The 25,594-nt window shown below is 43.0% G+C and overlaps 1 protein-coding gene across 6 annotated transcripts in view; it reads left to right on the top strand.

Annotated features, from left to right (window-relative positions):
* Positions 1–11,820: 11,820 nt before the first annotated feature.
* osbpl11 (oxysterol binding protein-like 11) overlaps positions 11,821–25,594 on the top strand; it is a 98,550-nt gene continuing 84,776 nt past the window's right edge. For 3 of the 6 annotated variants that reach the window (XR_013499518.1, XR_013499519.1, XM_078228185.1), the window contains exon 1: positions 11,876–12,186. Coding sequence is in view for 2 of the 6 variants with exons in the window: in XM_078228185.1 (XP_078084311.1) it covers positions 12,062–12,186 (125 nt within the window). In the remaining 4 variants the exon portion in view is untranslated. Of the gene's footprint in view, positions 12,187–25,594 lie in introns of all 6 variants that reach the window. The other 3 variants (XR_013499520.1, XM_078228188.1, XM_078228187.1) reach the window with 2 other exon arrangements.

The following is a 25,594-nucleotide window of genomic DNA, read 5'->3' on the forward strand; positions in this document are numbered from 1 at the left end:
GCTTGCTTCATTGCTGTAAATTCTTTGGAACAGGAAGCATCTTCAAGGAAATTTACCAGGACAGATTAAATTATGTCACTCAACTGAAAAGCAAATTCAGGAAATCATTTGTTTTAAAATACTATCATACGAAATGTATTTTCAAGAATGAGAATAAAATGTGTACTTCTGAATAAATTCCCCTTTCAATTTTCCCCAACTTCATCTGAAGCGCTGTTCCACAGGTATTCATCACCATCTGTTACCTTGCTGATGTTGCCATCCTTCATATATGAATTTAAGACAGCGAAGGTCAGCAGAGCATATTCACCTGCTATCCATATAAGTGTTCTTTCGGAAAGGGAATGTTGGCCAGAAATTAGGACTTAAAATGTATTTAATCTTCGAAAGGCATTTTCTTTAAGTAGAAAATTGGAAATCGTTGTGTTTTCGGTGCTCACATTTCGGTTCAATTTATGAAGCAATTTTATCCACACAAACAGGAGGCAATAATCTCATTTGTACTGGTTATCAGGTAATACATTTGAGGAAGGCAAACAGGGCAAGGGAGTACACAATAAATGCTTGAATAGCGAAGGGTAGAGGTATAGAAACCTTGAAGTGTATGTTCACAGATCTTTGATGGTAACAGGACATGGTTAAGAACGCATACAAATACTTCCCTTCTACCTTCTAAGGGTCTGGCACATCCAGGGTTAATGTGGGACTGAGTACAGTACTGCCCACACAGTGATGTGAGAGAGCACATGACCCACACCTGGGATCAGTCCAGTGTTAGAACCAAAAGAGAAAATGCTGGAAAATCTCAGCAGGTCTGGCAGCATCTGTAAGGAGAGAAAAGAGCTGACATTTTAAATCCAGATGACGCTTTGTCAAAGCTAAAAAGCATAGAAAGTGGAAGATATTTATACTGTAGGATGAGGGAATAAAAGATGAGTCAACCACAAAAATAAGGGGAAAGGCTACTAATGTCAATCCATAGCGAGAATAGAAGGCGTGAATGGGCAAATGGCAGAGAAGCTGAAATCAGAGGGTAAACTGTGACAGATGAAGATGTGGGGGGAGATGGGGGGAGAGAGGTGAGAAAAGGGGGGAAAGGGGAAGCAAAGGGGAGAAAAGGTAAGGAAAGGTGGGATAAAATAGGGGGAAAGAATGGGGGGAGGGCGGGGAAGACTGACCTCATGCAAGAAAAGGAAGATATAATCCTGGAAAAGGTGATCCAGGTGTTTAAGCATTCAGAATGCCGTGAGCAGCACAGAACCATTTTAAGGTGAGAAAAATAAACCATGGTGCAGAGGCCAACCCACAGTTCAGCTAATTAAGCAACACTGCCAACCAGGGAAGGCAATACCCAAACTGGCCAGCAGAGCAGGCCAGTCGAGAGATCAATGTCGGCAATTTTAGCTCAGTGCTTTCAGTGCAACAGAACTGGACACTACGGCAAACTATGCAAAAGAAAAACTCTGAAAGAAGGCCCAAAGATCATCCACAAGGCTGAGACTGCAAGCCCAGAAAACACGCATTCATGCTCTTGGGTGAAATCAAAATTCTTGTTCCCTCATTTCAGTCAATAACAAATGTTAAATTAGACACAGGAGCCAGCATAACAATCCCGTCAGACAAAAAAAACCATGGCTAAAAGACCTGTGGCTTTGAACAACAGACACAACAGTTTATGGACCCAGAGAAATCGGACTTCCGCAATCAGTAAGGATAGGCAACAACACCTCCTCCACGATCATCCTCAACATCAGTGCCCCACAAGGCTGTGTCCTCAGCCCCTTACTATACTCCTTACACACCTCTGACTGCGTGGTCAAACTCCCCTCCAACTCGATTTTCAAATTTGCTGATGACACCACTGCAGTGGGTCGGATCTCAAACAATGACGAGGCAGAATACAGGAAAGAGATAGAATCTGGTGAACTGGTGCGACGGCAATAATCTCTCCCTCAATGTCAGTAAAACAAAGGAGATAGTCATCGATTTCAGGAAACGTAGTGGAGGACATGCCCCTTTCTACATCAACGGGGATGAAGTGGAAATGGTCAAGAGCTTCAAGCTTCTAGGTGTTCAGATCACCAACAACCTGTCCTGGTCCCTCCAGACTGACGCAATAGTTAAGAAAGCCCACCAACGGCTCTACTTTCTCAGGAGGCTAAGGAAATTTGGCATGTCTGTTACGACTCTGACCAACTTTTACAGATGCACCATAGAAAGCATTCTTTCTGGTTGTATCACAGCTTGGTATGGCTCCTGCTCTGTCGAAGACCGCAAGAAACTACAAAAAGTTGTGAACAAAACCCAGTCCATTACACAAACCAGCCTTCCATCCATTGACTCCACCTATACTTCCCGCTACCTTGGAAAAGCAGCCAGCGTAAGTAAAGACCCCACGCACCCCGGACATACTCTCTTCCACCTTCTTCTGTCAGGAAAAAGATACAAATGTCTGAGGTCACGTACCAACCGACTCAAGAACAGCTTCTTCCCTGCTGCCATCAGACTTTTGAATGGACCTACCTTGCATTAAGTTGATTTTCTCAACATCCTAAGCTATGACTGTAACACTACATTCTGCACCCGCACCTTTCCTTCTCTATGTACGGTATGCTTTGTCTGTATTGCGTGCAAGAAACAATACTTTTCACTGTGTACTAATACATGTGACAATAATAAATCAAATCAAAATCAAAACTTCCAGTCATTTACATGATCTTGGAACTATTATTGCAGCAAACAAATCTTTGAGCTGATGTTTGTCATTTGTAACCAGCCTTTCTATCTCTTGAGCAGAGATGCCTGTGTAACCCTGGATCTCCTCAACCGGCAGATGTCAAGACAATCACTGTTGTTAACCATTCCCTGAACTGCAAGTTCTCGAGTACTCAATCAAAAAAAGAGTATCCTGACTGGGAATTCAGTTCGGAACTGTCTTCTCTCTTTGAGGAGCACGCTTGTCCATTTTTATTAAAGGTGCTGGAAAACCTTCAATGGTCAGACCAGCCAACCACACAGGAGAACATAAGAACATAAGAACTAGGAGTGGGAGTAGGCCATCTGGCCCCTCGAGCTGCTCCGCCATTCAATAAGATCATGGCTGATCTTTTCGTGGACTCAGCTCCACTTACCCACCCGCTCACCATAACCCTTAGTTCCTTTACTGTTCAAAAATTTATCTATCCTTGCCTTAAAAACATTCAATAAGGTAGCCTCAACTGCTTCACCAGGCAGGGAATTCCAAGATCCATAATCCTTTGTATGAAGAAGTTCCTCCTCAATTCAGACCTAAATCTGCTCCCCCTTATTTTGAGGCCATGCTCCCTAGTTCTTGTTTCACCCGCCAGTGGAAACAACTTCCCTGCTTCTATCTTATCTATTCCCTTCATAATCTTATATGTTTCTATAAGATCTCCCCTCTTTCTTCCGAATTCCAATGAGTATAGCCCCAGTCTACTCAGTCTCTCCTCAAAAGCCAACCGTCTCAACTCCGGAATCAACCTAGTGAATCTCCTCTGCACCCACTCCAGTGCCAGTATATCTTTTCTCAAGTAAGGAGACCAAAACTGTACACAGTACTCCAGGGGGGGTGTGGCCTCACCAGCACCTTATACAGCTGCAACATAACTTCACTGTTTTTAAGCTCCATTCTTCTAGCAATGAAGGATAAAATTCCATTTGCCTTCTTAATTACCTGCTGCACCTGCAAACCAACTCCTTGTGATTCCTGCACAAGGACACGCAGGTCCCTCTGCACAGCAGCATGCTGCAATTTTTTACCATTTAAATAATAGTCCATTTTGCTGTTATTCCTACCAAAATGGATGCCCTCATATTTACCAACATTGTCCTCCATCGGCCAGACCCTCGCCCACTCACTGAGACTATCTATATCCCTTTGCAGACTTTCAGTGTCCTCTGCACACTTTGCTCTGCCACTCATCATAGTGTCATCTGCAAATTTTGACACATTACACTTGGTCCCCAACTCCAAATCATCTATGTAAATCGTAAACAATTGCGGTCCCAACACTGATCCCTTAGGCACACCACTAGTCGCTGATCACCAACCAGAAAAACACCCATTTACCCCCACTCTTTGCTTTCTGTTAACCAATCCTCTATCCATGCTAATACATTACCCGTAACACCATGCACCTTTATCTTATGTAGCAGTCTTTGGTGCGGCACCTTGTCAAATGCCTTCTGGAAATCCAGATACACCACATCCACAGGTTCCCCATTGTCCACTGTGCATGTAATGTTCTTAAAGATTTCCACCAAATTAGTCAAACATGACCTGCCTTTCATGAACCCATGCTGCGTCTTACCAATGAGACAATTTATATCCAGATGTCTCGCTATTTCTTCCTTGATGATAGATTCAAGCATTTTCCCTACTACAGAAGTTAAGCTAACCGGCTTATAGTTACCCGCCTTTTGTCTACCTCCTTTTTTAAACAGTGGTGTCGCATTTGCTGTTTTTCAATCTGCAGGAACCATCCCAGAGTCCAGTGAACTTTGGTAAATTACCACTAGTGCATTTGCTATTTCCCCCACCATCTCTTTTAGTACCCTGGGTGCATTCCATCAGGGCCAGGAGACTTGTCTACCTTTAGCCCCATTAGCTTGCCCAACACTACCTCTTTCGTGATGATAATTTCTAGGTCCTCACCTGCCATAGCCTTCCTGTCATCAATTTTTGGCATGTTATTTGTGTCTTCCACTGTGAAGACCGACACAAAATACCTGTTCATTGCCTCAGCCATTTTCTCACTTCCAGTTATTACATCCCCCTTCTCATCCTCTAAAGGACCACTGTTTACTTTTGCCACTCTTTTTCGTTTTATATATTTGTAGAAACTTTTGCTATCTGTTTTTATATTCTGAGCTAGTTTACTCTCATAATCCATCTTACTTTTCTTTATAGCTTTTTTCGTGGCTTTCTGTTGACCTTTAAAGATTTCCCAATCCTTTACTTTCCCACTAATCTTTGCCACTTTGTATGCATTTTCTTTCAATTTGATACCCTCCTTTATTTTCTTAGATATCCATGGCTAATTATCTCTTTTTCTACAGTCCTTCCTTATCACTGGTATATACTTTTGCTGAGCATTGTGAAAGATCGCTTTGAAAGTCCTTCACTGTTCCTCAATTGTACCCACCATAAAGCTTTTGCTCCCAGTCTACCTTAGCCAACGCCTCCCTCATCCCTTTGTAGTCTCCTTTGTTTAAGCACAAGACACTGGTATTGGATTTTACCTTCTCACGTTCCATCTGTATTTTAAATTCAACCATACTGTGATCGCTTCTTCCGAGAGGATCCCTAACTGTGAGATCATTAATTATTCCTGTCTCATTACACAGGACCAGATTTAGGATAACTTGCTCCCTCATAGGTTCCATTACATACTCTTCAAGGAAGCTATTGCGGATACATTCTATGAACTCCTCCTCAAGGCTGCCTTGACCGACCTGGTTTGACCAATTGATATGTAGATTAAAATCCCCCATGATAATTGCTGTGCCATTTTTACATGCATCAGTTATTTCTTTGTTTATTTCTCGCCCCACCATGATGTTATTATTTGGTAGCCTATAGACTATGTCTATCAGTGACTTTTTCTCCTTACTATTTCTAATTTCCACCCAAATAGATTCAACCTTTTTTTCCATAGAACCTAGATCATCTCTCACTACCTGATGTTATCCTTAAATATCAGAGCTACACCACCTCCCTTATCTTCCTGTCGGTCCCTCCGAACAGTCTGATACCCCTGGATCTTTAACTCCCCGTCGTGACCATCCTGCAACTATGTCTCTGTAATGGCCACCAAATCATTCTCGTTCGCAATGATTTGTGCTATCAACTCATTTACCTTGTTTTGAATGCTACGAGCATTCAGATAAAGTGCCCTTATGCTAGTTTTTGTACCTTCTTTTTGAATTCTAACACTTCCATTAATAACATCTCCTGAGTTCTCCTTCCTTTTAACTTTTTTCCTGATTTTTGATGTAGTTGAAACGTTCTCCCCACATTTTGTCCTTGTTCCCTCCTTCTTGGACTCCTTACATAGGTTCCCATACCCCTGGTATATTAGTTTAAATCCTCCCCAACCGCTCTAGCAAACACTCCCTCTAGGACATCAGTCCCAGTTCTGCCCAGGTGTAACCCATCCAATTTGTACAGGTCCCACTTCCCCCATCCCTGGTCCCAATGCCCCAGGAGGTAAACACAATGCCTCCACTGAAGGATATAAAAAAGAGCAACCAGCAGTCTGATGAATCTCAACCTCTGGCTCCGATGATGGGACAGCAGGTCAACACTGCAAGTACTGAACATGCAATGCAACTCCAAACCAACATACCTAAGCCACAAAAGATGTTGAAACTTGATTGCAGCCGTCCATTGCTGATAATGAAACGCAAAGATCAGCATACCACTGAACCTCACTCAGGTCACAGGAATGCTCATCCTTCACCTTAGGGGTAATCTCCACAACACACACAACAACAGAAGAAGTGAAAGAAATGACAAGCAGACAAATACAATGTTTGTCCACTCCACAAGAAATGAGTTAGGGTAACAATGACTGACCAGCGCCACTGCTGAACTGACCAAATGTGATTCAGTATGAAAGAAGAGAGAAAATGGATGAAAACATACCAGATGCCAGAACAACCTCCAAACCTACAGGAAGAACCAGCAGCAACAGAGCCTACCACTACTCCAACAGCAGCATGAATAAGATACCTGGGGTAATAAGGCCATGATGTGGAGATGCCGGCGTTGGACTGGGTTACTCTATTTGTGAACAGAATTCCCACTCACCTGAAGAAGGGGCTTAGAGCTTCGAAAGCTTGTGTGGCTTTTGCTACCAAATAAACCTGTTGGACTTTAACCTGGTGTTGTTAAACTTCTTACGGTAATAAGGCCTCCAGCCACCTGAACCTTTGAATTCAAGGATTGTAAGGGGGAAGATGGGGTAGTGATAATGTAGTAATGACAATGTAAATGCATGATAGTAATAACAATGTTAGGACATTAGGTAAACTACAATCACAAAAAATGTTTGATGAAGATTCAGGGGGAGGTGTAGTATCAGGGTCTGACAAATATTGGGTTAATGTGGGACTGACTACCGTACCACCCACAAAATGATGTAAGAGAGTACATGACTCACATGTGGGGTCAGTTCAGTATTGGACACAGCCGTGTGTACTTGCAAGCATGGACTGGCTTATGCTCGACTATATTTTTGTAAATAGTTCGAAGAATCAATAAAGACTTTCAGTTAGCTTATATATGACTATGAAGACTTCTTTAGAGTTACTGAACTGTAACCAACACACTGCAACAAGTCCCTAGCAAAGTTGAAAGTCTCTCCATTGGTTGAACTCATATCTATCATAAAGGAAGATAAGTGTAATTGTTAGAAGCCAATCATCTCAGCCCGAGACACCGCCGCTGGAATTCCTCAGGGTAGTGTCCGAGGCCCAATCATTTTCAGCTGCTTCATCAATGGCCGTCTATCCATCTTAAGGGCAGAGTTGAGGATGTTGACTGATGATTGCACAATATTCAGCACAATTCACTATCCCTCAGGAACTGAAGCAGTCCTCTGTAGTGGCAAGAGATTGCAGAACTTTGAAGTGCAGAGGAATCAGGGTATCCTAGTGCATGAATTGTAAAAGGCAAGTACAGGAACAGCAAATAATTAGGAAAGATAATAGAATGTTATTACAACAGTAGGGAAAGTATTCTTCAACTGTACATGGCATTGGTGAGACCACGTCTGGAGAATTGTGTACAGTACTGGTCTCCTTGTTTAAGGAAAGATGTAAATACATTAGAAATAGTTCAGAGAAGGTTCACTAGACTAATACCAGAAATGGACAGATTGTATTATGAGGAAAGGTTGGAGAGGTTAAGTTTATATCCACTAGTTTAGAAGAATCAAAAGTGACTTATTTGAAATCTTTAAGATCCTGAGGGCTGTTGACAGGGTGAACATGGAGAGGATGTTTGGAAAATCTAGAACTAGGGGGTCAATGTTTTAAAATTAAGGGGCACTCATTTAAGATGGAGGTGAGGAGATTTTGTTTTTCTCTCAGAGGGTCATGAGTCTCTGAAACTCTCTTCCTCAAAAGGCAGTGAAAGTTGAACATTTTTAAGGCAGAGCTAAATTTAGATTCTTGATTAACAAGGGGGTGAAAGGTTATCTATAGGCAGGAATGTGGGATTGAAGTTAAAAGCAGATCAGACATGATCTTATTGAATGGTGGAGCAGGCTCGAAGGGCTGACTGGCCTACTTCTGATCCTAATTCATATGGTCGTATGTGCCCACATGCAGCAAGGCTTGGACAACATTCAGGCTTGGGGTGGAAAGTAACATTCATGCCACACAAATACCAGGGAATGATGATCTCCAACAAGAAAAACCATCTCCCCTTACCATTAACAGCTGAATTCTTCACTATCAACATCCTGGGGGTTACCATTGACCAGGAACTTAATGAGACTAGCCATATAAATAACGTGGCTACAGCAGGTCAAAGGCTAGGATTTCTATGATGAGTAATTCACTTCCTGCATCCGCAAAGTTTGTCCACCATCTGCAAAGCACAAGTCAGAGGTGTGATGGAATGTTCTCCACTTGTCTGGATGGGTGCAGCTCTTCAACGCTCATGAAGTTCAACACCATCCAGCATAAAGCAGCCCACTTGATTGGCAACTCATTCACCACCTTAAAATCCCTCTACCACCAACATACAGTGGCAGTAATCTGTACCATTTACAAGATGCATTTCCAACAATTTGCCAAGCCTCCTTTAACTATATCTCCCAAACCCATGACGTCTACCACCTAGAAGGACAAGGGCAGTAGACATATGGGAACACCATCACATGGGGGTAGGGCCTGGGTGGGATTGTGGTCGGTGCAGACTCGATGGGCCGAATGGCCTCATTCTGTGCTGTAGGGTTTCTATGATTCTATGACTTGGAAGTAACACTTCAAACCACAAACTATTCTGACCAGGGAACTATATTCTCATTGTTCCACTGTTGCTAGGTCAACTTCCTTATCCACACTGTGGCTGTACAAACACCCAAGGGAACTGGTCCAAGAAGGCACCTTCTCAAAAGCAATTAGGGATGGACAAGTGCTGACTTAGCCAGCGACGCACACATCCCATAAGCAAATATAAATAATTAACTGTGCCAGAGAATATAAAAGCAGGGAGGTTATGCTGGAATTATATGTTAGGCCACAATTAAGGAGTATAGCATGCAGCTTTGGTCACTGCATTGGAGGAAGGATGCACCAGAGAGGGTACAGAACAGATAGCTATAAATGCTGTCAGGACAGGTGAATTTTAGCTCTGAGGAAAGATTAGATAGGCTGTGGCTGTTTTCTTTGGAACAGCAGTCTGTGTATAATTATGAGGAGCATGGATAGGATATACTTATTTCTCTTGGCAGAGAGGTCAACAAGCAAGGGGCAAAATTTTAAGATAATTGGTAGACAGATTAGTGGGGATTTGAGACTTTCTTTCACGCAGAAGGTTAAGTGGGTCATTAACTCATTGTCTGAAAAGGTTGTTTTCATCACGTTCCTGTGATGTTTTCACCATGCTATAAAGCTGTTTGGCTTTTATGTTAATAAAGTGGGCAAAGCAGAAGGATATATCACAAATTATTTATCTAAATTGTATATTGCTAATATTTATGGGAATTCAATAAGTTTTGACAAAATCAGTGTGAATCCCAGTTATATCTTAAATACAAAGAAAAAAGTACAGCATTCAGCATTTTTACTATCAAATTACATATAAAAAGAAGCGATGTGACTGGGGAAGACCAAAGGAAACGTAAAATGGGTAGGTGCTATTAGACAGGGATGTAACATTTAAGTTATAACTCATAGAAACCCTACAGTACAGAAAGAGGCCATTCGGCCCATCGAGTCTGCACCGACCACAATCCCACCCAGGCCCTACCTCCATATCCCTACATATTTTACCCACTAATCCCTCTAACCTACGCATCTCAGTACACTAAGGGACAATTTTAGCATGGCCAATCAACCTAACCCGCACATCTTTGGACTGTGGGAGGAAACCAGAGCACCAGGAGGAAACCCACGCAGACACAAGGAGAATGTGCAAACTCCACACAGACAGAGACCCAAGCCGGGAATCGAACCCAGGTCCCTGGAGCTGTGAAACAGCAGTGCTAACCACTGTGCTACCATGCCGCCCCTTATGAGGATAGATTGGATAGGTTTAGGTTGTTTTTGCTAGAGCAGAGTGGGGCAACCTGATTGAGGTGTTCAAAATTATGAGGGGCATGGACAGGGTGGATAGGGAGCAGCTGTTTCCCTTAGTTGAAGGGTTAATTATGAGGGGACACAAGTTAAAAGTGAGGGGTGGGAGGTTTAGGGGGGATTTGAGGAAAAACGTTTTTACTCAGAGGGTGGTGACGGTCTGGAATGTACTGCTAGGAGGGTGGTGGAGGCGGGATGCCTCACATCCTTTAAAAAGTACCTGGATGAGTACTTGGCACGCCATAACATTCAAGGCTATGGGCCAATTGCTGGCAAATGGGATTAGGTGGGCAGGTCAGGGCATTTCATGTGTTGGTGCAGACTTGATGGGCTGAAGGGCCTCTTCTGGACTGTAGTATTCTGTGATTCTGTGACAGATTTTGAAGTGAGGTGTGGAAGTGAAAACCAAAGTAGATTTTGGAATTAATTTTTAGCTTTGGACCAGAGTGACTGTTATCAACCTCTAGGAAACAAGCTGAAATCCATTGTCAAAAGGAACAAAGGTCAGCTGGTGAATACAGCTCTCTGCAATGAACACAGTGGCTAGCATGCTGCCTCACAGCACCAAGATCCCAGGTTCAATTCCGGCCTCGGGTCACTATCTATGTGGAGTTTGCACTTTCTCCGTGTCTGTGTGGGTTTCCTCCCAAAGTCCAAAAATGTGTGGGTTAGGTTGATTGGCCAAGCTAAATTACCCCTTAGTGTCAGGGAGATTAGCAGTGTAAATGTGTGGAGTTACAGGAATAGGTCCTGGGTGGGATTGTGGTTGATACACTCAATAGCTGAATGGCCTGCTTCTGTACTGTACGGATTCTATGATTTTGGATAGAGATAGGCCCTGGAGAAGTTTGAAGATAAGAACAAGGACATTGAAATCAATTCACTGGGGTATGGGGTACTAGTGCAGCTTGGACACAGTGGAGTGTGACAAGACATGAACTATGGACATCTGAAGCTCGGCACAACATCGTGGGCCGAAGGGCCTGTTCTGTGCTGTTCCATGTTCTAAAGCAGTTGAACTTTATCAAGGGCGAAGTTTAAGAAGTCAGTACGTGAGGCAATGAGAGGGTGGATGAAGGTTTCAGTGTCAAAAAGACAGTTTTCTGGACCAAGGAAGAATCTGGTCCTAACAGAGCCATGTATTTCGGATCAAACAGAAGCTACGTTTCCAAGCCATCAGCTTCATCCTGAGGGAGGTGCAAAGATAGGTGGCGCAATTAGGAAGAGTAATGAGGGATTTGAAAGTAAGTGACTTCAAGGAGGCCAATGAAAAGGGGTGGTTGATCGGTATCTGTATAGGAAGAAGGGAGGCACGCATGTTCCAGGGTCAGCCTCAGCAAGGCTGGGGATGTTGCCCCGCACAAACATGGCCACCTGCCATCAGCAACAGAGAGATTTCCCCTCTCGCCCCGCCGGCGACCCGGAAGAGAGAGCTTTGGAGTGACGTCATTGCGGATGACTCTCCCGCCTGGCCATTGTGACGTCACGGGGGAGGAACCAGCGGCTTGGCGGCTTCCGGTCCGCTGACAGCTTCCGGGTCAGCCGGGCGGGTTACAATGTGGGCTGGGGGCCTGTGCTAATTGTCACTCGCAGCGGAGGAGCCGGCCGGCTGTCTGTCTATCCATCCAGCAGCATTGAAATACACCCAGCACCCTGTCACTGTGAACCCCGGAGTTACCCTCCCTCCGGCTGGGAGCCACCGCTGCTGCTGAGGAGCTTTGGGGGCTTGACAATGCAAGGAGGGGACGTGACAGTTACAGCCACAGCCTCAGCCTCCGTGAAAGTGCCTGAACCCGATGTGAAAGCAGAAGCGTCCGTCCACAAACTGGTGGGGAGAGGAAAGGGCTGGCAGTACAGGTGGGTGCATTATTCTGCTGGTGGCTGGAAAAGAGGGGCAACCCATCAGTGCACGGGGCGTGTGATCACAGATCGAGGGAAACGACCTCACCTTGGAATTCAGTGGGGTGTAATTAGGATGTGCAATCTCCATTGTGTCCATGAACCGAGCAACACTTCTGCTTCAGTCTCTGACAGAAACTTGTTCTGGTTGGCAAGGCTGTTTTGAACCATGCAGTGACCCTATTGGATTACAGTTCCGCTACTTTGAGATAGTGGCACCTATTCATACCCATGAATAGCTTTTCAGGTAGTTTACACCAGCTGAAGCACTGATGGCTGCAGTTCTATCACCCTTGGTAGGGAAATTGATGCAACAAACTAGGCAACTGACAGGACTGCATCCAAGGTTTTTTTCTTATCTTTGATTTTTTAAAAAAAGAATACTATTATTTAACTTGCAGTGTGCGCAATCAAATTGGGAATATCGCTCAGGATTTCTTGGAATATGTAAGATTTGAAAATAATACTATTGTCTTTGTATCTTATTGCAGTTAAGATGTGGCAGAGTGAGGTATCTGGTGTTCTGTTTCCTTTTCACTATTCCAGGAATTTATTTTTTCACAGCATTAGGGTTGCAGTAAATAAAATTGTCAGGATGATACCATATTCTACTTTCTCATCTTATTGTATGATGCAGGCTTCTAATGCTTTTTCTTTGGTTGCTACCTTGTTCAAAAAAGTTGTAAGGATAACCCCTGCAATTACAGGCTAGTCAGTTTAACATTAGTAGTGGGCAAACTTCTAGAAACAATTATTTGGGATAAAATTAGTAGTCACCTAGAAAAATGTGGGTTGATTGGGAAGAGCTAGCATGATTTCTGAAGGAGAAATCTTGCTTAACTAACATGTTGGAGTTTTTTGAGAAAGTAACATAAAGAGTTGATGAGAATAATGCTGTTGATGAGATTACATGGACATTCAGATTTTTGATTCATTGCCACACAACAGACTTGTGAGAAAAATAATAACTCATGGAATAAAAGGGACAGTAGAAACTTGGATACAAAATTGGCTGAATACTATAGGAAGCAGAGTGCAATGGGCAATGGATATTTTTCACACTGGAGAAAGGTTTGTAATGGTGTTTCCCAGAAGTTGGTATTGGGACCCTTGCTTTTCCTGATATATTAATCACCTAAATTTTGGTGTGCAGGGGACAATTTCAAGGTTTGCAAATGACACAAAAATTGAAAGTCTTGTAAACTGTGAAGAGGACAATGTAGAACTTCAAAATAATATGGACAAGTTGGTGGAATGGGCAGATAGATGACAGATAAAGTTCAATACGGAGAAGAATGAGGTGATGCATTTTGGTAGGAAGAACATGGAGAGACAAAATTAAAATGAGTAAAATTCTTAAAGGGGTGGGTGCATAGATCATTGAAGGTGGCAGGATAAGTGGCGAGAATGGTTAATAAAGCATATGATATTCTGGGTTGTATTAATAGGGTTCCAGGGATGAGAACCTTCAGTCTCGAGGGGAGATTGGAGAGGTTGGGACTGTTCTCCTTGGAGAGAAGAAGGCTGCGAGGAGATATGATAGAGATGTTCAAAATCATGAGGGGGCTGGACAGAGTAAATAGAGAGAAACTGTTCCTCATTAAAGTAACAAGAATGAGAAGGCACAGTTTAAAAGTGATTCACAAAAGAAGTAAATGTGATGTGAGAAAAAAGTTTTTCACACAACGATTGGTTCAGGTGTGGAGTGCACTGCCTGTAGGCTTGGTGGAGGTGGGTGCAATCAAGGCATTCAAGAGGACACTAGATGATTTCTTGAATAGAAACAATGTGCAGGGGTTTGGGGAAAGGGCAAGGGAATGGCACAAAGTCATGATTCTCATTTGTAGAGCTAATGCAGACACGATAGACCAAGTGGCCGTCTCCTGCGCATAATGATTGTGATTGTAGTGCAAAGGTAGTAAGTGTTCGACGTAATTGATTTTTCTGTCAGAAAGCCTGAGTGTAAAAGTCATGTGGCTAGGTGCAGAGCTACAGTACCTCCCATAAATTAACTTCTAAAACATTTACTCCTAATTCAACCCCAGAATTATCTTCAAAGCATGTCCAAAGCATCTTTCTGTATTGATTTCAAGGGCCTTGGATGCAAATGTTCCACTAAGTGTCAAGGATGAAAGAGAATGAATTTGCATTCATGTAGAATATTTCATATTCTTGGATGTCCTAAAATGCTTTATGGATGGTATCGGTTCAGAGGTAAGTTTTGGACATTTGATAGGAAGCATTCTTCCGCAAATAGAACCAGGAGATCTTTTATGTATATCTGTAAAGGCAGATGGAGCTTTGGTTTAAGGTCTCTTCTGAAAGACGACACCTGACAGTGCAGCACTCTCTCAGCACAGTGTGATGATGGATTCTGCCAAGTGTCAATCTAGATTATGTACTCATCTCCCATTTCAGAGTATGTTACCCACTGTATAAAGCACGTTCCCAATTTATCATTGTTCCCTTTCTTTCTAATCCTAAATTTATTGAAGCAAATCCAGAAACCCTGGAGTAAACTGCTACTATTTACATACATCATGAATGAAATAAGTAGCTTGTTCTGCCATTCCATAAGATTATGATGGATTTTCTGGGCCCTACTTTCTTTTCCGTGCTATCATCATTTCCCTCCATGCCCTTAGTATCCACAAATCTATTGACCTTTTCGATAAATACATTCAACTACTGAGCATTCATAAGCCTCTGGGGTAGAAAATTTCAAAGAATCAGACCCTCTGAGTGAAGAAATGCCTCATCTTGGTTCGAAATGATTAACTAGGAGATCTAACTTCTCTAGCCAGGGGAATCAATCTCTTGGCATTTACTTTGTCAGACCCTTTAAAAAATTTAAAGGCAGGTATCCTTCCTTACGTAAGGAGACCAAATCTCTATGTAGGACACTCGTTGTGATCTCAACAAACCTTATGTTAAATGCAGTAAGACTTTACTCCAAACTCTAACCCCTCTGCATTCATTGGATGTAAAGTACTTCGTAACATCTTGTGGTTGTGAATGGCATGACATAAATGTGAGGGTTTTTTCTTTTCAAAGGAGTGACGTACATTTTGATTTCCTAATATCTTACTGTACTTGTTAATTTATAAGGAAGGACTCCAAGTGCTTCTGAGCATTAACATTCACTAGTGTCTTGCCTTCAAAAATTAATTTCTGGTTTTTTACTCTTATTGCAGTCAACAATTTTATATTTCTCTCGACTACACTCATTTTTCACCTCGTCTACTCATTTAGAATCATAGAACCCTACAGTGCAGGAGGAAGCCATTCAGCCCATTGACTCTGCACCGACAACAATTCCATCCAGGCCCTATCCCCGAAACCCCACAAATTTACCCTGCTAATCGCTTTTAACAAAAATATCCCGGGACATTATGGGGCAATTTAGTATGGCCAATCAACCTAATCTGCATATTTTTGGATTGTGGGAGGAAACCGGAGCACTTGGAAGAAACCCTGATGTGGAGATGCCGGCGTTGGACTGGGGTGGGCACAGTAAGAAGTCTCACAACACCAGGTTAAAATCCAACATGAGCATGAGCTTTCGGAGCGCTGCTCACTTACCTAATGAAGGAGCAGCATTCCGAAAGTTCGTGCTACCAAATAAATCTGCTGGATTTTAACCTGGTGTCGTGAGACTTCTTATTGGAGGAAGCCCACCATATATCCTAACTATATCTCTGTGTAGCCTCTGCGTCCTCTAGCTTATTTTCACGCCTAGCTATGTATTGTCAGCAAACATGGATATATGCGCATGTGTGTAACTATATATGTGAATGATCAAATTAACATTCTGCCCCCACATGTTTATAGTTCTCCGTGCCTCTGTCTCATTGTCTCAGTCGGCCTTCTTTATCAGGAGCTGCTTTGTGCTTATTCTCCCTCTTTCACATCACTTCTGCTTTTGTCTGCGGTTTGCTGCAATGCTGTGCGTATTTGCTCTCAGATAAGTCACATTGCTCCTACTTGGCATTATATCATTTAACTAATCTCTTTTTCAAACTTTCTTGTCTTTATCTTTAACTCCCTCCCTCCATATTGCAAGGGCAAGTTCTGAAATTGCAAAAAAAGGAAGAAAAGTTTAACATCATGTTAACTAGATAATGAAACTTCAATGCAAACAGCTCCCTTTACCAGAAACTCTTGCTATTTAGTTTTTAAAAAAAAATTCAAATCTAGCTAATGATTAGCTGCATTATTGCGCCACACTTTTTTTGTGATCTTGCTTGCTCCTGACTCTTTCACCTTGGCCCTAGAACATTTGCTGCCTCTCTTTGCGGGTTTTGCTATCCTGGCTTTTCTTTTCTGATGTTCCATGCTGCTGGCTGTTTTTATTTCTTTCTCAGCTGATTTGAGCCCTTTGAATTTCATTGGCATGGAAAGATCCAGCCTTTGTTGTGCCAGTGACTGATCAAGAATTTATCAGTGAATTACAGTAATAAGAGCAGTTCTTTCCATGCTCAGGAAATTCAACAGGACAAATGAACTGAAATTGAATTTTGGGATGTTGCAAAATGTTATGTAGAATTTGCAAAAAGTGAATTTTGTGACGCACTCTCTACCCTTGAGTGTTAATTGGTTTCAGGTCCCTCTGTCACAGTGATGTGAAATTGAGAACTTGGAAACATGAGACACCAAGCAATGACATTATTTAAAATTATTTTCCATAACTACATGTTTAGAACCCTAAACACCCATCTATCACCTAGGCAATCATGAAGTTTTCATCACAAGTTTCAGAACTTGGCAAAAGAGCTTTCTCTTTGTGTGTGGAGCACTTCTGAGGGAGTGCTGCACTGTCAGAGATGCCTGCCATCATTCAGGTGAGACATTAAACTGCCTGCCCTCTTGGCTGTATATTACAGACCCATGGTACAATCCAAGAAAGAGTTAGGGGAGTTCTTATGATGTCCTGGCCAAAATGCATCCTCAACCAACAGATTATATGGTCACAAAAGCAAATTACTGCGGATGCTGGAATCTGAAACCACAAGAGAAAATGCTGGAAAATCCAGAAAACATAGAAGGTCCCACTTTCCATGCCTTTTAGCTTTGACAAAGGATCGTCTGAACTCAAAACGTCAGCTCTTTTCTCTCCTTACAGATGCTGCCAGACCTGCTGAGATTTTTCAGCATTTTTGATTATGTGGTCATTATAGTTTCTGGGACCACACTCTGTGTACATTAGCTGCTACATTACAGCAGAGATTGCACCATTCTGTTTAATTGAGTATTACATAATCAAAAAATTCACATCTTTTGAACAACTTCAGCTGAAGCATGCATAGAAATTGTAGCAGTAAGGTGAACATGCTTATACTTTAGAATAAATTTCTTTCATTCTCTGGTTAATTCACTCACTGATGTATAAGCGCTAGTTTGGCAGTTAGTAATATGCTTCGACATATGCTGTAGGTGAACCTGTTGTGGTATTTTTATCTAGCATACACACATACATAATGCTTTTCACAGGAAAAGACTGTTGATCCACGTAAGCCTAGTCCCAACATTCAATGCAGATCTTTATTCTGATGATGGAACTAATAGCACAAATGGGAATTCAGCTGCACATTCTTTAAAATATGCCGAGGTTTTCCATTCTATCGTCCCTGTTGTTAATTTCTTAGTAACTTTTACCAGAAGTATTTGCTTACGTTTCTTGTGTTACTTTGATATCATTAAATTTTAAATTGTTTTCCTTCTTGATTTTTTTGTTCAAGATATGCAATGATGTTTGAAGTTAATTTGCCCATGTTTTGATGATTAATGAGTTTTGTATAAATGAATAATGAACTAAATAATTCTGTATATATCAATTGTAACTGCCCAACACTTAAAACTATTGTGGGTTATATATAGTCTATGCGAACACATTCAACTCTATGGGCTACAAGAAACATAATTAAAGGCCTCAGCATTTGCAAGCATCTTTAGCCAGAAGTGGATGATGCACCTTGGCCTCCTCCAGCCAATTCGGTTCACTTCACGTGATATCAGGAAATGGCTGAAGGTTCTGTAAAGCCCTAAGAGCAGCCCAGTGTTAATACTGAAGACTTGTGCTCCAAAAACAGTTGCACCCCTGACCAAGCTATTCTAGTACAGCTACAACACTATCATCTACCAGCAACGTGGAAAATTGTCCAGCTATGTCCTGTCCACAAAGAGCAGGACACGTCCAATCCAGCCAATTACTGCCCCATCAGTCTATCTTGATCAGCAGCAAAGTGATGGAAGGGGCATTGACAGTGCACTTACACAGCAACGACATGATGTGGAGATGCCAGCATTGGACTGGGGTGGGCACAGTAAGAAGACTCACAACACCAGGTTAACGCCCAACAGGTTTATTTAGAATCACGAGCTTTCAGAGCGCTGCTACTTCATCAGGTGAGTCACCTGATGAAGGAGCAGTGCTCAAAGCTCGTGATTCCAAATAAACCTGCCAGACTTCAACTGGTGTTGTGAGACTTCTTACAGCAATAACGTGTTCACTGATACTCACTTGGGTTCCACCAGGACCACTTGGTTCCTGACCTCTTTGCAGCCTTGGTCCAAACATGGACAAAGAAGGTGAACTGCAGGGAGGTGAGTGTGATTGCCATTCACACCAAGGCAATTGTGCTGATCGAGGCAATATTTGACCCAGTGTGACATCGGTATCTGGGAGGGGGGAAACTTTCCACTAGTTGAAGTCATACAAGCACAAGGGTAGTTGGTTGTGTTTGTTGGAGGTCAATCATCACAGCCCCAGGACATCACTGCAGGAGTTCCTCGGGGTAGCATCCTTGGCCCAACCATCTTCAGTTGCTTCATCAACAACTTTCCCTTCTTCATAATGCCAGAAGTGGGGATGTTCACTGATGATTGGACAATGCTTAGCTCCATTCACAAATCCTCAGATACTGAAGCAGTACATGTGCACATGCTGCAAGACCTGAACAACATTCAGATTTGGGCTGATGTGAGGCACAAATGTTAATTGCCACTAAAGTACTGAGCAATGACCATTTCCAACAATTGAGAATCTAACCATTTTCCCTTGACATTCATTGGTATCACCATCACTGAATCAACCACCTGGGAGTTTATATTTACCAGAAACTGAATTGAGCCAACCATATAAATACTTGGCTACAAGAGCAGGTCAAAGGATGGGAATTCAGTGGTGAGTAACTCGTCTCTTGACTGCCCCAATGCACCAAAGCAACATCTCCAAGATACAATTCAGGAGTTTGATGGAATATTCTCCACTTGACTGTACAGCTCCAACAATGCTCAAGAAGCTCTATACCAGCCAGGACATGGCAGCCCGCCTGATCGGCACATCATCCACTATCTTCAACATTCACTGTCTCCTCAAACAACACATAGTGACAGTAGCATTTACCATATACATGGTACACTGCAGCAACTCACCAAGGCTCCTCCAACAGAACCTGCAAAGTGTAAAGTCACATTGTCTCAAATGCTGCTCTCCTCTTTGAGGAGGAGAGCTGACTGCTGATGATTTAACCTAAGGATCACCACACCTCAGGCAAGGTTGAGAAGGTGGGCCTTTATGAATAACTTCAGCTGGGACGGGAATTGAACCCGCACTGTTGTCGTTGCTCTGCATCACAAACCAGCTATATAGCCAACTGAGCTAATGATTTTTAATTAAAATATCCCTCCATAGCTGCACCTGTCTTCACCCCCTGCTGTTACCATGACCTGAGTCCACCTGCTGTTCTTACCCTCATTCATGTCTTTATAACTTTCAGGCTCGCATATTCCATTGCTCTTTCCGTCCTCCACCCTTCTTCCATTGCATTTTATTCAACACTCTGCTATTCTTCAGCAAGTATGACTTGCCCATCAACACGCTCTCTATTTATTTTGCTGCGTGCAGCCTACTCATTCAAATGTATGTTTTTTTGCATGGTCATGCACGTGTGTTATCTTAAAGGGGTTGACCTGTATTCCACTTGCATGAGAGCTTCTGCATTGCTGTGGGGCCAGGCAGTTTAGGGGAACATTGTTTCCCACTACTTCTCTCCTCGCTGGCCCATTTTCATCCCAGATGTAAAATTTGTATTTAAGTTTCTTCATGACTTTACTGCTTTCTGTCTCCAAGCTATTCAAATTCACAACTTCCCAACCCTTGAACACTCCAACTCTTTAAGGCCATGCTTTACCCTTCAGGCTATCATCAGTGGCTGTGCTTTTAGCTGTCCAGCTTCTATTGTTGTGGAATATTCCCTCCCGTAATTTCTTTACCATCCCTTGTTCTTTTAAGATGCTGACTTAACATCCAACAGTTTTTGATTAAATTTATTATTGCCACGTGCATTGGGATACAGTGAAAAGTATTTTCTTGCACACTATACAGACAAAGCATACCGTTCTTGCACACTATACAGACAAGCATACTGTTTGTGTACGGGGACATTTGTATTTCTGAACATTCATGCCGAATTCTGACTGGCCTTAATGAGTGTCAGTCTCCAGGTTGCAAAAAACTGAACATCCTCAATCTCTGTGATTAACATACATACCGTACATAGGGAAGGAAACAAGAGGGTGCAGAATACAGTGTTACTGTCAAAGCTAGGGTGTAGGGAAAGATCAACTTAATATATGGTAGGTTCAACAGTTTAACTAGTTTTTTGGTCAGCTTTCTATATCTCTCCTTTAGCATCTGATTTTCCTTGCGTGGGAAGCAGTTTGAGAAGTTCTATTTTCTGCATTGAGGGTGTATATAGTTTTCATTTTAAATCATTAATGAGTATAATTTGGCCAGCACTATGATTTTTTTAAACTCAATCTTGTATTCAGTTACATTACTCATTTATTCTTGGGGAGGAGTTTCAATTGTGACTAATTGCTGGCTTACAATTTGTACAAGGGCATCTTGAAAAGTCTTATCAAAAATTAACAAGATCAGTAACAACTTGGTGTTCTTAAGATTCTTTAGAAGAGAGGTAACCTTGATTTATACCTAACTTCAAGAAGAGCAGTTGACAAAGTAGCTTTTGCTGGTATTGCTTACTGACTGGTAAAATAGAATAACTGAAATCAAAATAGTGTGGATGCTGGAGATTTGAAATAAAAACAGAAAGTGACGGAAAAGTTAGCAGGCCTGGTAGTATCTATGGAGAGTGGAATCGAGTTTGCGTTTTGAGTTCAATATGACTTGTTCAGAACTGTAGAGAGGTGGCCTATCACCCTGGCTCAGTTATAGTTGAGACCCCAATATACTGAACCAGTTTTCAAGCTTCAGATGAGAGGGATTTGGGGATGAAGGGGGATTGGTACTGAGTGAAGGCTGTGGGGAAAATCTTTTTTTTTTTGTTGATGAGTTGTCTTGATTATTTTTGTGTGTGGAACCTTTTTTGTGCTGGGCAGTCTAGATATGTATCCATATGATGATTTTTAGTACATGAGGGTCTCACTTTATTTTGTAAATGTGGACTTTTGCATGTGCTTGATTGTTACATCTTGTGAATTTTGTCTACGGTGATTTTTGTGTACGGGGACATTTGTATTTCTGAACAATCGTGCTGAATCCTGACTGGCCTTAATGAATATCAGTCTCCAGGTTGCAAAAAGCTGAACACCCTCAATCTCTGTGATTAAGCCATTTTGTGGAAAGTAGGAGAATGTCACTCTAGGTGGTACAGGAGTTTTAATGGACATGGAGGATGCTTTATTCTGCCTGTTGTACCTGACTGCGAGTGCTTAATCCTGACAGTAGATGTTTTGAAATGGAAAATGTTAATTCCCCAGCACTACAAACCTCTCGCAAATGAATGAAGGGTCACAAAAGATGATGAAGAAATGCTAAAATAAGCAAAGTACTGCAGATGCTGGGAGCTGAAACAAACAGAGAATGCTGGAAAACTCAGCAGGTCTGGTAGCATCTTCAGGGAGAGAAACAAAGTTAACGTTTTGAGTCCGTTTGGCTCTTCAATCAGAATGACAAAGAGCCAAACAGACTGGAAGCGTTAACTCTGTTTTCTCTCCCTACAGATGCTGCCAGATCTGCAGACCTTCCAAATTTTTATGAAGAAATGCTATCCTGTTTTATAGTGAATGCCAGCTTTCTCATCACACAAGGAGATCCACCAAGTCACTTGCCCATCCCCGGTAAGCCATTTTGGATTGCCACTAATAGGGCGTTATTCCACTTTAAATGCACCTTGTAACAAACTGGTCTTGCTGGACCCAATAATGCCTGTAATTTGCTGGATTATAAAGTTGCAAATGCCGCACCATTATTCAGGGAGGGAGAAACCAGATGATTATATACTGTTAATTTAACGTCAGTTGTGAGGAAGTTACTGGAATCTATTGTCAGACAGAATGACTGAACTCGTGGACCAGTTTAAGCCGATCAGAGGGAGTTAGCATATATTTATGAAGAGTGAGTCATGCCTGACTAATCCACCAGCATGGTGGCTAGGCCTGTGGATGTTATCTATCTGGAAAGAAGGCACATGAGAAGGATAAATGGCAAGAAATAAAGGGAGATTCTCCCAAAAGTGCTGAATTGGTGAGAAAACTGGTCTAAATCACGACTTTTCTCAGTGCAGCTTCAGACTCGAATCTTCCCACTCTGTGCAATGCAGAGGTCACAATCGTGAATCTTATTAAAAACCCAGGGGTGGGGCTATTCATGCCAGAGGCAGACCGTTCCGGAACTCTGCGCATGTGCAGTGGCCCCAATCTGTCAATCTCCCTGTTTGCTGGCCAGCCCGGGACTCCCGCAGTGCTGCCCTTCCAGGGCTCCCTGGGCATGGGCACTTTGTCCTTTGGGCAATGCCAGGGGGCACAAGTTGGCACTGCCAGGGTGCCCATGTCAAGGGGGCACCACCTCCTGCTGCCCAATCCCCTGGGGGATCACGCTTGCCCCCCCCTTCACTCCAGCGGGGTCTCCTGCTAGTTCCCCAGGCGTGGGGAGCTACTCTAAACCCTGTCGGAGTGAAATACTCCTGGCGGAGTGGGAGATGCTATCGGGCCTGGCAAGTTCCGTGCCGGGCCCAATAATCACATTTAAAATAGATTTAAAATGCATTAAAAAATAGATAAATTACTTACCTCTCTTCCCGCCTGTTTCCAGCGTGGTCCCGACTGCAGCTCTTCTCTGGCTCTGGGAGACGCGCATGCCTCAGGAACGTATGCGTGAACCCTGCAAAATGGCCGACACGCGCATCTGCCAACCCGCCACGAAATTTGCGCGTCGCGATGAGAGATTCACCCCCAAAGTTTCAACTTGGTGCACTAACTTTATGGTTGGCAGTTAGTTGGAAGACAGGAATTGAGCATTCTTTGATTAGAACATAGAACATAGAACAGTACAGCACAGAACAGGCCCTTCAAAGAACAAGAACAAAGAACAGTACAGCACAGGAAACAGGCCCTTCGGCCCTCTACGCCTGTGCCGCTCCTTGGTCCAACTAGACCAATCGTTTGTATCCCTCCATTCCCAGGCTGCTCATGTGACTATCCAGGTAAGTCTTAAACGATGTCAGCGTGCCTGCCTCCACCACCCTACTTGGCAGTGCATTCCAGGCCCCCACCACCCTCTGTGTAAAAAACATCCCTCTGATATCTGAGTTATACTTCGCCCCTCTCACCTTGAGCCAGTGACCCCTCGTGATCGTCACCTCCGACCTGGGAAAAAGCTTCCCACTGTTCACCCTATCTATCCCCTTCATAATCTTGTACACCTCTATTAGATCTCCCCTCATTCTCCGTCTTTCCAGGGAGAACAACCCCAGTTTACCCAATCTCTCCTCATAGCTAAGACCCTCCATACCAGGCAACATCCTGGTTAACCTTCTCTGCACTCTCTCGAACGCCTCCACGTCCTTCTGGTAGTGCGGCGACCAGAACTGGGTGCAGTACTCCAAATGTGGCCTAACCAGCGTTCTATACAGCTGCATCATTAGACTCCAGCTTTTATACTCTATACCCCGTCCTATAAAGGCAAGCATACCATATGCCTTCTTCACCACCTTCTCCACCTGTGTTGCCACCTTCAAGGATTTGTGGACTTGCACACCTAGGTCCCTCTGTGTTTCTATACTCCTGATGACTCTGCCATTTATTGTATAACTCCTCCCTATATTATTTCTTCCAAAATGCATCACTTCGCATTTATCTGGATTAAATTCCATCTGCCACCTCTCCGCCCAATTTTCCAGCCTATCTATATCCTGCTGTATTGCCCGACAATGCTCTTCGCTATCCGCAAGTCCAGCCATCTTCGTGTCATCCGCAAACTTGCTGATAACACCAGTTACACCTTCTTCCAAATCATTTATATATTTACCACGATGTTGTGCCGAACTTTATCTGAAACCAAGATCAAGCTATCCCACTCCCTATCATCCTGGTGTGCTCCATGTGCCTATCCAATAACCGCTTAAATGTTCCTAAAGTGTCTGACTCCACTATCACTGCAGGCAGTCCATTCCACACCCCAACCACTCTGCGTAAAGAACCTACCTCTGATATCCTTCCTATATCTCCCACCACGAACCCTATAGTTATGCCCCCTTGTAATAGCTCCATCCACCCGAGGAAATAGTCTTTGAACGTTCACTCTATCTATCCCCTTCATCATTTTATAAACCTCTATTAAGTCTCCCCTCAGCCTCCTCCGCTCCAGAGAGAACAGCCCTAGCTCCCTCAACCTTTCCTCATAAGACCTACCCTCCAAACCAGGCAGCATCCTGGTAAATCTCCTCTGCACTCTTTCCAGCGCTTCCACATCCTTCTTATAGTGAGGTGACCAGAACTGCACACAATATTCCAAATATGGTCTCACCAAGGTCCTGTCCAGTTGCAGCACAACCCCACGGCTCTTAAACTCCAACCCCCTGTTAATAAAAGCTAGCACACGATAGGCCTTCTTCACAACTCTATCCACTTGAGTGGCAACCTTTAGAGATCTGTGGATATGGACCCCAAGATCTCTGTTCCTCCACAGTCTTCAGAACCCTACCTTTGACCCTGTAATCCACATTTAAGTTAGTTCTACCAAAATGAATCACCTCACATTTATCAGGGTTAAACTCCATTTGCCATTTTTCAGCCCAGCTTTGCATCCTATCTGTCTCTTTGCAGCCTACAACAGCCCTCCACCTCATCCACTATTCCACCAATCTTGGTGTCATCAGCAAATTTACTGATCCATCCTTCAGCCCCCTCCTCTAAGTCATTAATAAAAATCACAAAGAGCAGAGGACCAAGCACTGATCCCTGTGGCACTCCGCTAGCAACCTGCCTCCAGTCCAAAAATTTTCCATCCACCACCGCCCTCTGTCTTCGATCAGACAGCCAGTTACCTATCCAATCGGCCAAC

This window comes from Mustelus asterias, chromosome 14 (genome assembly GCF_964213995.1).
Source record: "Mustelus asterias chromosome 14, sMusAst1.hap1.1, whole genome shotgun sequence".
Classification (NCBI taxonomy): domain Eukaryota; kingdom Metazoa; phylum Chordata; class Chondrichthyes; order Carcharhiniformes; family Triakidae; genus Mustelus; species Mustelus asterias.